The sequence below is a fragment of the Clinocottus analis genome, unplaced genomic scaffold (assembly GCF_023055335.1).
Source record: "Clinocottus analis isolate CAN_PGR_092001 unplaced genomic scaffold, fCliAna1.0.p SCAF_13, whole genome shotgun sequence".
Lineage (NCBI taxonomy): Eukaryota > Metazoa > Chordata > Actinopteri > Perciformes > Cottidae > Clinocottus > Clinocottus analis.
This window is the reverse complement of record NW_027175854.1, coordinates 12,825,794-12,840,403: the sequence shown is the minus strand read 5'-3', so window position 1 is coordinate 12,840,403 and position 14,610 is coordinate 12,825,794. Positions and strand designations below refer to the sequence as shown.

The 14,610-nt window shown below is 41.7% G+C and overlaps 1 protein-coding gene across 2 annotated transcripts in view; it reads right to left on the bottom strand.

Moving 5' to 3' along the window:
- Positions 1-1,064: 1,064 nt before the first annotated feature.
- The window catches only part of slc12a2 (solute carrier family 12 member 2), a 54,037-nt gene continuing 40,491 nt past the window's right edge, over positions 1,065-14,610 (bottom strand). For both annotated transcript variants that reach the window (XM_068574542.1, XM_068574543.1), the window contains 6 exons: positions 13,270-13,392; positions 12,062-12,173; positions 9,342-9,428; positions 8,213-8,348; positions 7,315-7,382; positions 1,065-5,454 (listed from right to left, as the gene is read on the bottom strand). In XM_068574542.1, the coding sequence (XP_068430643.1) occupies positions 5,319-5,454; positions 7,315-7,382; positions 8,213-8,348; positions 9,342-9,428; positions 12,062-12,173; positions 13,270-13,392 (662 nt within the window). In that variant the 3' untranslated portion in view covers positions 1,065-5,318. The remainder of the gene's footprint in view (positions 5,455-7,314; positions 7,383-8,212; positions 8,349-9,341; positions 9,429-12,061; positions 12,174-13,269; positions 13,393-14,610) is intronic.

Sequence of the window (14,610 nt, the reverse complement as noted above, 5' to 3'; positions counted from 1 at the left end):
GGTGGAGAGAAAAAGGTTGCTGTTGAGGGACGTTTAGACCCAAAAGGAACTTTTATTTCAACCCCATGTTGTGGAAAAACTCTAATCCAAAGAACGTAAAAAAAAAAAGGGCGTGCCATCCAGAATGTCAGCAGTAGGTTGAAAACAGGATGACCATACAACTTGGATCTGGCTTGAATTACTGGGCCAAAACAACCTACATTGGAACAGAGGGTGGAGCCTATTGGAGGCTGAACAAGCAGCAACCACCAAGGTGACACAACGTGAGTCATCGTGCAGCAAACACACTCCTGAAAATCATTTGACAATGATCCACCGACTCCAGAGCTCCAGCGGCTTCACACTGAAACTTAACACCCGGTTAAAATATCCAGTAAATGACCGACATTCTAGCAGATCTGAATTAATGCAAAGTCATCTTTAAGCCTTAAAGGAACAGTGTGCAGGATTTCAGGAGGGGATCAATTGGCAGAATTGTAACATTATTATGTTTGTGTTAGTCTGTAATCACCTGAAGTTAATAATCATTGTATTCCATGAGCTTAAAATCAGCCCGTCATATCTACATGGGGAGCGGGTTCTTCTCATGTTCCTACAGCAGCCCAGAACCGAAGAGAGCCTTGTGCATTTGTTTACGTTACCTGAAGGCCACCGTAGCTTCTCTACCGTTTAAGGAGGGTGAACAGAGGTGTTTTCCATAGGTTTTAGTCTGCAACCTCACCACTAGATGTCACTAAAAAGTTTTTAACTCATCTCAAGCTCACTGCGTCCTTAATTATAAACAACATGATATTTACAGTTACACAAACAAACCACAGCCACTATAGGGCCACCAAAGTTGCAAAATAAAGATGTAAATGTACCAAAATCTGTTCATTTTTCATCATGAGTTGAAGTATCTTAATTTAAATAAGAGCTTTTGTTTGTACTTTACATGAAAACAAACAATGTAACAAATTATATTTTAAAATGGCCTAGATAGTATAGCTCTTTACTCCGTACCATTTCATACCTATCGAGTTGCAATATTAGAGAGCACAAAAGGATGCCACGAATGTAACCGATTTCATTTGATTGATTTATTGCATTAAAGATGTACAAAGTATTGGTAATCATAAATGTTAAAATGTTAGAAAAAGCATATCTGTGACTGTTAACAGTACAGTGTATCAAAACATTACTGCTTCAACCGGCTGGTCGATTCCCTCCACGTTTGTGTGAAAACAGGTTTGATCTGCTTTTGTTTTTTACGTCTTTTCTTTAAAAGGCATTGAAAAGATAGAAATAGAGAAAAAAAAGACAATTTGCTATAATCAAAGGCTAACAAAACGATTTAAAAAAAAATTGACATGCAAATTAACTTACAATCAAAACCAAAAATACAGCAAAAAGAAAAAGAATGTGGAGAAAATCCTGAACTAAAATAAATATCTTTCCCCATATTGAAATTTGACATAATTATTCCACTTTCTTAATTTATGCCATTAGACTACGAAGTTTATTTACAGGTTAGTTTGTTTGCAGTGTGTACAACATCATCCATCATCATGACATCATCACACACACAACAGATGGGGACTGGAGGAGGGGGAGGCTTTGGCAGAAAATACACGGGTAATTGAGATATCAAATGATGACATAATGACATGGTGGCTGACAATATGAGTACAGGTGACATTTGGTCTGTTCAGTAGAGCAGTAGCATGTCAGATGGGAGATAAATGAAGTCACACACAAACACTATCATTTGGTTGTAAAATGTGGACAGGAGGTCTTTTTGTTTCATTAAATGACATATCAAAGACAAAGATTCACTCCAGGTCAGACTAATACATTTATACGTGTGTGTGTGTATATATATATATATAGGCATATAGATTCTTTAATGTACAAATATAGAATAACCCGTGTTCTTGTTTGTAATATTGTGGCTATGTAACAGTAAGGGAGGGCGAGTGCTTCATGGATGGAGTTTAAAGACGCCCCCCTGGACTTTGTCTTCGTGCACAATAGCGCCCCCAAAAGGTCAGAATCTTGTTTAAGTCGTCACAACGGTAGAGATTAATGGACTTCACCATTTTGTACCAACAGGAAGTGATAAAGTTGGCAATCATCAATCGCACTGTGACTCTGGAACGCCGCTGCTAATGAGTGGCACTTCAGGGATTAGTGCTTTTATAAAGTTGGGTCACTTGTAAAAACAGATTAAAAATCTTTAAATGAACAAAATCAAGGGCGCAGAGGTATAGAGGTCTTGACTTTTAGTCCCCACCTAATCCAAAGACCTGTCCCAGCAGCAGCAGGGCGCTGTGTGGGGGGTTTGAGGATGCTATTGCACACTACAACGTCTCAGAGGTTTGACTGTTCCTCACCCAGCACATGCTTTTCACCTGGAAAGTACTCAAGAATGTATTTAATACACTGGTGAGCATGACATAAAGTTAGTGTTTACCTACTACTAACTAGCACACACATGCATACATACATAGGTATGCACGTCAAAGTCCCGGCCTGCACACTGTGCAGGTGAAGCAGAGCGATGATGGATGCAGCTGCATGAAGGCGCACAGCACGGTGCAGGAAATATACAGGATGGGAACCAACCGGAGCGTACGAACGCTAACTCCGAGTGGTAGTGTTCATTATTATACAGTACATTCAGCTAACCTAAGCATTGTGTTCACACTCTTTAGAAATTGCATACGGTAAAAGACAGAGTACATGAGTAATGCGCTAAATGCTATAAACTGCTTGTTTTGGGGGCGAAACGCAGAGAAAGAAAAAGTTAAATAGAACCCTGTTTTATTCCGTTAGTTATGTGGCAGTTTCTATCTTAGAACCATGATGGAGCCTTTCTTCTGAATCGTGGTCCAGCTTGACCGTTAGCTGCTGACAGTAGCATGCTGGGAAGAGTTGCTCTCATGACAATGAGCTGTGCTCCTTTCCTTAAAAAAAACTAAACTGCAATTAACAAAACATTTTCCTGATTATACCATGGACTTCGGTTAGACAATCAAATAGAATTATTCATATAGAACACGTGTGCATCATCTTAAGGTGCTCAATAACCAAATTATATCGCTCAACTTTCAATTGTCTGATGTCCGTTTTGCTCTTTAACGACCACCCAGACGTTCAGTGTCAGCTCGCTGCAGTCTGACGTCTAAACAGCAACTTCCTGTTCATGCTTTATTTTCTGAAGACTCAACTTGTTTCCAACTGGTCTATCTGTTTATGAATTGAAACTTTGGAATAAGCATGAATTCGTTTTTGGCCATAGACTGCATCTAAGAAGTGGACTTCATGTCGTCAGTTGGTTTGTGGACTATGGATTTGAAGCCTCGAGCTCAGCATTTTGTCCGTTACCATCCTTTGCTTGAGTGAAAGTGAGTGTAGAGCTACGGCTCTGGCGCTCTTTTAAATTGATTTTCATAAGCACTTCTGAATTTAACTTTGCATTCTTTCTGAACGCACCTTTGGAACAAATATGACCTTAGCTCTCCACAAAGCAGCGGTTGCCATCTTGTAATTTGGGACGACGAGGCAGCTGTGCGGTCGTCTAAAAATAAGCCAACTGGCCAAATCAATTAACGCTACATGACCATGGTAGAACCGGGTATTTGGGAAATAGACACATGACTTTTCTTGGAGCCATGGTGCCCTCAAAAGGTCTCCACATGCCCTTTACATGAACTGAGGCCAGTAGATCCGTTCACTTGGACATGGACTTTTATTACAAGTGCTTTCGCAACACAAGCTCATATGCATAGAGGTAAATGTTCACTCAGCCATGACACATTCTAAAGTCACATTCTTCCTGCCAGCAAGTCTTCCAGTGTGACGCTCGTGTGTCGGTCGCTCTCTCTGCCCAGTAAAGGCTTCGTAGGAACGGGAGACCAGCAGATGGCAAACAAGCAACAGTCTACTGGGGCGCTAACTCTGGCCACGTGGTGCCCGTTACTGGTGATTGACCACTTCGCCAGCAACATACAGAAAGCAATGTCACAGACTAATGCAGGTGGACTATGGGAAGAAGAAAATAATAATGCATATACAGTAAAGAAGAACAACTGTGCTGAAACACTTCTCATGACATGTAACCAGTGGGTGCCTTTCTGCATTTACCCACCAGCTGTCCAGCCAGTATGGCTTATAAGAGAAAAGGAACTCGTGACAATCGTTAGTTCTAGCGTTAAGGCAAGGTTTTAGCTAGCTTATTGGGTAGAGCAGTTTCTTTCTCAGGGGAAGAACCATACATGTGGACACAGAAACACACAAGTTGTTAAAAGAAAGACTTCATTTCAGTCCATCAGCGGAGTCGCTCCACCGCTTCACATCTTTTGACAGATAAGATCTTACATTTAAGACCCATAAAAACATGTTCTAGGTGCGACACCTAGAAGATAAACTGCGTCATGTGTCGACTAGCTGAGGCTATCGCAAATATTCAACAGCTTTAAAAAGGAAGACTCAAAAGGTGAATTAAAAAAACAAAAAAGCTATGGCCTGAAATAAACATATTGATTTGGGTAAAAAGTGAAAGAAATGACAGAAAGTCTTCATGCAATCAAGTGGATAACCTTCATTAAACTATGCAATCCACTCGCATAAATACAACGCTCCAACTAAGAAGCAATCACATTTAAAACTCAATAAAACTAACTAGTATCCACTAATATAATAGGTAATATTGTCAATCTGGATAGATTATAATTATTTTAATCTGATTCAACTGGAAGGCACATCCATAAGGCTTTAGAGTGTGTTGCAAAGCATTCTGCATGGTTCTCCCAAAGTTTAAGGATAACAACAGCTTGATTATTGCTGCATCACAAAAAAGAAAAGAACTGGTCCAATTAACGTGACGAGTATGACATCAAGATATTTCATGTTGTGAGAATGACAATGAAAACATTGTGTGTGACTGCTTTGGAGCCTGAGAGCAGTCAACTTTGTCAAATGGAAAACAATGTCATGAGGAAATTAGAAGAAACTAGAGCTACAAGAGAAAAACCCAGACATCTTGGAATAAATAGAAAGAAAGGAGCAGAGCCTTACAACCCCCCCACACTTCTTTATGAGACTTTACACATCTCAACCAATATCACTTCCTCCATTTCTATTCACATGACCAGCGTCGTTTCCATCAGTGGCTGTGTTTGTTTTCTACAGTCTCTGGAGTGTATGTGGTGGTGCACCTTAGGTCTGGACTGTAAAGTATGTGTGTATGTATGTATGTGTGTATGTGTGTATGTGTCCCCTCTGCCAGAGGCAGAAGTGGATGCAAGACTTAAAAACTTTTGTTTTCCCGTGTGTATTTAAGAGTAGAAGGTGAGGACACTCTGGTGGTTGCCGCGCACCAGGAGGATGGGAGGCAGGTCCTTGGACAACACCTCCAGCCAGGCCATGTACAGAGCGCTGGACACCGCGCCCTTCCTGGCCAGCGGCAGACTCCTGCAAGACAAAGAGGGAAGATTGTTAGCAGGGCTGCTTTTGTTTTAATTCATTTGTACTAGTACTAACGGTCGAGGCATTGACCTCAAATGGATAAAGTTAGGGCTTGACCTCCAATGGTTGAGGTCAGACATTGACCTCCAGTGGTTGAGGTCAGACATTGACCTCCAATGATTGAGGTCAGTTAGTTTGGATCATTTGAGCTGGTGTGAAAGCTGTCAATCAAACTCTGGACCAAACAACCGAAACAAGTCTGCTTGAAAAAGGTGGATCTCTGTCCGCCTCCATGCGGACTCAGATGCTGTTCGTTTGTAGTGTGAAAGCACTGAACCATCAGGATTATATGATTGGAGATGGATGCATGACTAGTTTAGCTTTCAAAATCATCTTTAAAAAAACACGATTTTAAAAGCTGAACTGGTCATAAATCCATCTGCTGATCACTAAAACCATCCAGGATGAGATGGTAAAACTGATCTGTGTTAGGCCATGTATATATTTATGTATTCATGTCCTGATTCACAGGTCAAAAGTTGTATAAACTACTGCAATAAATATGACGTAATAACATGATACGACCGGCATAAAGCAATTATAAAGTGCATAAATATACAAATCACCATTACGCTGAATTAGTGTGAGCCCTGAGCTGGTTTCTCTGCAAGGACCCGGGTCAGAGTGATGAAGACACTCGACGTGTGGACTTTATGTCCAGTCTACTCTGTAACTTAGAACTTCATGTCCAGTTTTCTGCTTAACTTAGACCTTTATGTCCAGTCTGCTGCTTAACCTAAAGTCCGCTTCACAAAGACAGGATGTTGAAATGGAGGAAGGTTTCGGATCTTTTTTGGCGATCTCAGGATATTCTGCCTTGATTTTAGACCAGAATACCGGCAGAGTTGAAGCAGACTTTTTAGTGTTGTTTGTGGGGTAACATGTGTCAAGAGGCACAGATGGACGTATCCGGTCCTTTTTCAAAATAAAACTTTTTTTTCTTATTTTTTTTAATTTTTAACTTTAAAAAAAAAAAAAATTCTTTCTGTGCGGCCCGGTACCAACTGACTCGTGAACCGGTACCGGGCTGCAGCCCGGGGATTGGGGACCACTGTTGTATCCAACTGCATACTTTGTCAGTACATGATGTCCATTACAAAGTGTTTGACAGCAATCCCACAGTCATGAGCCACAAATCAATCCTGTACAGACCGCCTCCATTGTAAGACCGTGCACTCCACAGCACCTCGCCTCTGCCCGTCATTAATCATAATTAACAGAACCGGACCAGCGCTAGAATGCAACAATGGATAATTCTCTCCCTTGGTCAGTAAAAGCAATGGATGCATTTGATAACTGTGGACAGAAGGTGGCAGCAGCGCGCTTAAGCCACAGTGAGGGTTGTAATGGCACATGCACAGAGGTACAGGTGTAAAAAGCACGCCATGACACGGATGTGTTTTTATGAGACAGAACTTCAATTATCTGCAAATTTGAGTCACAATCCTTTTATTTTGCCTGTTGAACTGCAGAATGAGGCGGCATCATGATCTGGCAGGTTTTTTTTTTAAATTTTTGTAGATGGCCTTTTGTGCAAATGCAGTGGTGTCATTAAAATGATTGAGGGGCCTGTAGTTTGCAATGCAAAGCTGTCTGCTCGGCCACACTATAGGGGGGAGTGAGGCGAGACACAATGATGGTTTCTGGGGGGACGCTGGAGGCTTTCAGGAGGCGCACTCAAGAGGAAACACTCTAAAACTTGCATTCCTGAGGTCATCAATTACATATAAAACCATCAGCAGCACTATAAGTAAGGCCACCTGTGGTAGTCACACACAAACGAGAGAGGGAGAGAGAGAAGCTTACATGACGATGAGGTTGGCTGTGCTCGAGTGCTCCTTCAGCAGCTCGTTGAGTCTGATCTGACGATTAGTCTGAGGAGCAAAACAAACAAAGATGCAGGTTGAAACATTCCGGTCTCAGCTTACCAGATAACATCACGAGCTGCTGCAGCACAGCTCAGAGCCGGTGGACCGACTCCACTCTGTTCCATCGGGCTGCAGTGGATTATATGAACACTACTGCAGCACCTTTCAGGCACAGGATGCAGGACAAATGCTTTGCAATTCATCAGCGACAAAAAACATCTAAAAATGATATACACGAGGGAGGAAAATATCTAAATCTTATATGATTACCAAAAATAATCATAGAATATTATATTCTCGGCAATATTAAAACGCTGCGTTATGTTGTTGTTTAACTGTCCAGTGAGTCAGCAAGTCGTTTGTTTACGGCAGCGTGGCTGGACGCAGCGCCCCTAGAGGTTGTTGTGGTGACCATGGGAACAGTTTAAAAGGGCAGCTGTATAATCTTAAGGGTTCATGAAGGATCACAAAACGATGGGGAGTCTGTGATATAAAAAGGGGCGTGGCTACTTAGTGCATTAAAAACTGAGAGGACTTTAAAATCAAGTCGAAAAGAAACAGGGAGCCAATTTGAGCTTTTTGTTAAACCCCGGCAGCAACATTCTGACTGGTCTGGAGCTTTGGCCGTCTAGTAAACAAAGCGGTTCAGTAGACGAGAAACCAGAAGCATGAACACGCTTTCCTGCTCCTTCCGCGGAGGCCTTATTTGCTGCACTGGGCAAACATTTAATCGGTCAAAGCTTTCTTTTGTGAGATCGTGTCATCAGCCAGAATTTTGTCTTTAGACTCCTGAAATGAAAAGTAAAAGGAGAGTTCCAGAGCGGCGGCATGCTGACCTTGGCGCGGTAGAGCTCCAGCTCGTTGTCGGTGATCCTCCAGGGCTCGCTGTCCTTCAGCTTCTCAGCCGCCTCCTGCTCCATGTCGTCTTCCTTCAGCCGATACGGCTCGATCATCTCCTCGAAGGCCGACACCCTGCACAACCACAGCTTCATGGTCAAGTTCAAGCCAAGGTGTCATTAAGCCTTTCAGAACACACTTATTCTATACGACAACAGAAGATGGAGACACAACCGAACAGGGTTCAGTGGTGCCATTTTGTCTGAAAGCTCCGTCACTTGAGTTTAAAAGACATCTGTCAGGTCGAGTCCAAACTCCTTAATTTTAAGATTAGACTGCAAAAAAAATTGTAATTAACCGCAATGATACTTTAAGTGACGGTGAAAAGACAAAACCAACCGTTAAGTATCCACATGAACAGCCTTAGAATACCAGACAGTCAGTTATTGGTCTTAATATGATCGTAATGTCCGATTGTCTGATGTCATGTCGCCACATAACACACGGGGGCAGCAGAGACTAAGGCCGGCCATGAGGTAGACTTAACACTGCCATTCATTTCTGCAGCTTTATGACAATATTAAATTGAGCAAATGTTATTCATTGCTTTTTATGTCAATTGTCTTTTAACAGGAGTTAGAATACTGATGTCTACATTTCTCCTTTGCTGCAGAACATTGATCTGATCCTGGAACAAACTGATTTCAAGACAGAGTTTGTGTGTAATTCAAAGCAATAATATTAGATATCTGAATGAAGTACGGCCAATGAAAAAGAAGCTTTAAAACAAACAAACCGATATTTAACCGTGTTATAAAAATGTCTACTTTCAGGATCAACTTTGACCTGGCAGACTTAGCGTAGATTCTACACCGTGACAATTAAGTGTACATTTGCAGGTTTTGTTCAAGAGGTCGGGGGTCAATGGCACAGAAAAGCAGCATTTACTCCAGACCCCGATACCACTTACATTTCTAATAATATCATGTTCAGGTCCACAGCACGAGTTGTGATTTTACGCACCAATCCGTTCCAGTGGCTTCTACCCTGCAGCTTTCACTTAAAGGTTGCATGACGAGTAAAACCGGTATCTTTGAGGAATGAGGGTGAAAATGGAGGAAGACTTACTGCTCCTTCTTGGGTTTGGTGTTTATGTCTCCCAGCACGTTGATGTCTGAGAAGTCTATCCTGAACTTGCTCAGCAGAGTGGCCATCCTGCACAGGAACAAGGGAAAATAAAGAAGCGTTGAGGAAAACACTAGAAACCAGCTGCAAGAAATGTTCAATCCAAGGAGCCTCGGGCAGAGATAAAGCACCGAGGCCCCTGAAACTGCTCTAAATAACTCTGGTTTATCTAGGAGGGAAAGCAGGTGGGACTGGTTTTCCTGGGACTACTGTGGCATTCTTTGAATGAGATTCATTTCCTTTAGCTTCAACTTCAAATAAGATGATCACAATTTTAATGTGTGATTTTCAACCAAATAAATATAGACATGAATCCCCCTCCATTCGCTATGAAACGTTTTGAAAGTGAGTTGTTCAGAGGATAAATTACAGTGAATTCAGGTAAAGTGAGCTTTGAAGTACAGGCACCTGTACAATCACAAAGCATGAGGGGAACAATGAGAGGAATGTTATAAAGATTTTTATCAAATATATACCGAAACTACTTTCCTATCGGTAAAGAAACAAAACCAATGCTGTAATGTGAGTCCATTCAAGTCCAACAGGGAAACATTCAAGTGTCAGTTATTCAATTTGTAGTTTCCCCGTAAACAAACAAAGGGGATGTTAAAGTACATGTAGAGCTGTGTACTCGCACAAAGAGATAAAAGGCTGCTGCTAGCGCCAAGCTAATTTTATCCAACCACAGGAGTAAGGAGGCAGCTGTAAGGGACAATGAGAGACACAGAGGGGCGGGGTGGGGTGAGGTGGAGGGTGGGGGTGGTGGGGGGGGGGGTGAGACACATGGACATGCCAACTGGAAACATGGCATCCTATTACATGTGAATAAGATCACTTGGTTTCTTTCAGGGTCTCAGATTAGATTATGGACTTTAAGAAGTGGGGGGAGATCATTACATTATTGTCGGTGCCAGACTTTGGTTAATGAGGCGGCCATGGAGAGCCCCACTACAAAACATATCTGTGTCGTTGCTCCTTTGACTGAAAGAAATTCATCCACATGTTTATCTGAATTAGTTTGTTTTCCTTGTAAAAGGAATCAGATCTCTATCAGCAGCATGCAGCTCAACTCAAGATGGCTACATCAAGATACAGCACGGACCGATGGAGGCACTGTTGTGGGTCAACAACTACTTTGGATCCAAACAAACAAGAAAGTGCCTGTTAACCAGTGAGCTTAAGTGTTGGTAGGGTTCTTTGATTTTAGCTTCTAGTCTTTATGCTAAGCTAAGTTTACTGATCTTATTTCACTGTAGGAAAGCTCCTTCTAAACATTTTGAACCTTGATCCTGTAAGATCAAACATAAAAACACTGTCTGAAGACACTGAAATAAACTCACATGCCTTTATAATCAGCAAATGTACTTTATTCACAGCAATGAGATGTTATGGGAAAAGCTTCTTCCCAGAATAACAAGGAAATGACAGCTTGTGGTCGCACACATGCTGGACCTAGTCCAGGGGGAAACGACCACAAAGTAGGCAGGAAGTTCACTTGATTCGGTCCAAACAGATGGCTCCACGACTTGGTCCGCCTATTTTGCAGCCTCTTTTAAAAAAAGGACCATACTGGGAGGTTTGCTGAGTTATTTACTATTGTAAATGCAGACCAGTAGTTTAGTTCACTAAACACTCAGTGAATCTGTTTGTTTTTGTTAGGATACTTGAAGCGGCCAAAAAGCTTAAAGAAAGACTCTTATTACAGCAATAAATTGTTACACATCATATACCCGTCGACAACCATTTGCTTTGTGAAGTAGTTTCGCTGCACATACTTGAAACAAGTTGAGTTTCAAACTCAATACATGTTTTCCTTCAGTCGTTTGGCAACACTTTCAATGTAACTCTGGTCAGAATGACGTAACAGTTTAAGTGATTTTACTGGAGGGGGAGCACAACTTAAGATTGCTTGTTTATTTTTTTTTTTACTAAATATGCTCGCAAAAAAAGATCGTTGTTCCATCTGTGATCCAATGAAACATATTAACAAAATGTAAGGCACTGATTCCAGTACGTTTGACTGCTTTTTAAGCATATTTTGATGATTTGGCCGTGAAATGAAATGCCCACCTTTTCCCGTGAGATGTACAGGTTTTTCCAGTACACCAACAGTAGTGCATTCACAAAACAGTCAGGATTTGTATTTAAAGTGCATCGTAGACATCGTAACTCTTATAGCCGACTTGTGAACGGAACAGCTCTGAAGACAAACAGCGTCAGCTTTGAGTCAGTGGTGCTGAAAGGAAAGCATGTGCATGGACATGATGGGCAGAACAAAAGTAACTAACTAAAACATAAGTAATAATTACGCACCAGGAAAACTCAACAAAAATATAGTATTATGTTAAATAATAATCTTTAACGTTAATTATATTAGAACAATTACCATAAGTAATACTTCTGATTACCATTAATTATTATTATAAGTATTACTGTTATTATTACTTTTATTATCATTATAATATGGAGTAGCAGTAGCAATTATTGTAGCATTTCTTTTTTGCAGAAATTAAAGGGTTTATGTAATCTCAATAAAAAAAGGATGTTTTTGCGAGCAGGTGTGCTACATATTGCTTTTGGTAAATGTACAAGAATAAGATATTCTCTACTCTTGTCAACCGTCGGCCTCGACGCAGCGGCGGGGGAGGAGTCGCAGTACTTACGCTCGGCGGTCGTGGTCGATCCTGTTGATCTTGCCTCCGATGAAGACGCGGATCTTGCAGTCCTTCCACCTCTTCTTGTTGGTCAGCAGGTAGGGGATCAGCAAGGTCAGACCTGGACGGGACACAACATACGGCTTCTCAGCACGGAGCGGCTGTCACGTCATCACTAAGCACCTGCTGCGTCTCACTTGGAAGTTAAATGTAGAGAATATAGACATTGTCCTCCAGAGTGACAGCTTTTCTTAAGAGCGGCGGGAGTTACTGCTGTCAGCAGTGAAGCGGCTGAGATGACGGCAATGAGCCAGATTGGAAGTGTCACATGCCGCAGTGTCTTGAGCATGTGAGTCATGCCGCTGGTCTTGTTCACATCTTTACACCCCGCTGGGCTGACAGGCGGCCCGTAGAGAATGAGTCACGCCAACATATTGTTGCGCCGTAAGCTCCACTGATCAACACCTCACTAATAGATTTGATCTTTTGAACAGCTGGGAAATGATTGTCCATCTCCACTGCATCCAGAGCTCTGTGTCGCTGTGTTGACCTGTGAACAGCGGCCGTCCGAATAGAGCTCAACTGATAGTGGCTCTGTAAATGATGTCTATAATAACGATTGTTTGGAGGAGGAAAAGCAGCTAATCAGCCTTTCCTGCTCAGCCAGTCCCTACAACTGTAAAAGGTTAGCAAACATTTCCTCATCGCCAGATAACGCATTGGAGATTGTAATATTTACAACGATAACCATCTAATAACATAATCATCTGTTGCGCATTTACAGCGGAAGCTTTTGCCTGGAAACCTCTTTCTCCGTAAAGAGACATTTCTTCTTCCTCAGCATTACAAGTTATTATAATCTAAATCACAAGCACACTGATCCTTGTATGTCTATATTTATTGTACCCCCCTAATACAAATTGAGTTAGCACTTTTAGAATTTGTTTCTATGGAAACAGATCACATAATTATGAGTTGCTAAGTCATAATAACTGCTTTCCTGTTGGGACGAGGAACAAAGCAGTTAAGAGGTGATGCGTGGCTGGCAGCCTGGGAAACACAAGCTGGGGAGTCTGGGTAGGAAGACAAAGCTAAAACCGATGTCATTTGGTTTCCTTGGTCCCAATGCAGAGGATACTAATGCCCTGCTCTCATAACGGTTCGGACTACGTTTTGGCTCGATGACCTTCGTCATGGGACTAACCTCCTACACTCACCTCCGTCATCAAACAGCCACCAGACGTCCACGGTGCCCTTCCCTTGTTTCTTCTGGAACTGCTGGCTGGCCTCCAGCAGCCTCTGGTCGGACACATTGAGTGGGACAGTTGGGCTCTTCTTGTCTGCACACACACACACACACGACACATACACAGCAAAGGCACATTTAGATGGCAGGAGACCGTTGTCGTGACTCTACGGACTTTGCTGGCCTGTTAGGAGTCCTGAGAGTGGAACAGTAAGCAAACAACAACTGTGGACAAACTGTGTGTAGTTTATGAACCCTTAACTGTTCAGTGAGTGTGTGTGTGAGTGTGATTACCTTGCCTTGTGATTAAATGACAGTAAAACTATTGGTAAAGATTGCAGGCACTTACAACAAATCACACAATGTTAATAAAACTAAAAAGATAAGTTATGAAACTTCAGCTTTACAGTTGTAAATGGTGTTTCCCCTGCAGATTTATATTTTTAGCAGTCTAGAGTTTGGAGTTGTTACTTCCTATGAAGTTAAACACATTATTATTACCAGCAAATTTGCTTGTTTGGGCACAACATGACACATTTCCCAAAGCATCAAGGTAAGGAGGAGGGCGTAACAGATTCATGGCTCTAAAGCGATCTGAGAGGTTTTTAGATCAATTCCTCAGCTTCCAGGCAGCCACAGACACTGTGGTATGATAAAGTAATCAGATTGTATCACTATCATCTGGTCAATGCTTTTAACTCGGGTATATTGTTTTTCATGAACTGAATGAAATGTATAAAATAGGGCAGAAAACTGATTTTTCAAGAGCTCAATACGATGGATCTGTTTGCAGAGAAAATGCAGCAGCTGAAATAAATAAATACATGTTTTGTCTCAGGACCAGTTTATATTCATGGTGTGTTGAGATGAATGTACCTCAACGGCTGCCTCCAAGGTGGAAAACTGAAAATGAGAGTCTAAATCAAAATGTACTTAAATATGCAAGTGCACTGATGCGTCACTCACGGTGTCTTTATGTGAAGAGTAACTGACTCTGTAGTGTCGGTTACTCTGCAATATCCATCCACCTGAGGTTTGCTAACCTTAAATAAAATTAGCAGCAGAGGTTACTTGTCAAAATGTCTATATGTACATTGAATACAGAAAGGCTGACTTATGGATTATGAATGGAACTTCTTATTGAGAAGAGGAAGACTGATGCTGTGCCTGGTTTACCGCTTTAAACCAGACATTAACTTCCGTTTTCTGAAGAGTGAAGCCGAAGAGTCTTAAAAGCTGCATTCTCTCTTCTGACCACCAGGGCGACTCCTCTGGTTGTATAGAAGTCTATATAAATTGAGTCTACTTCTCT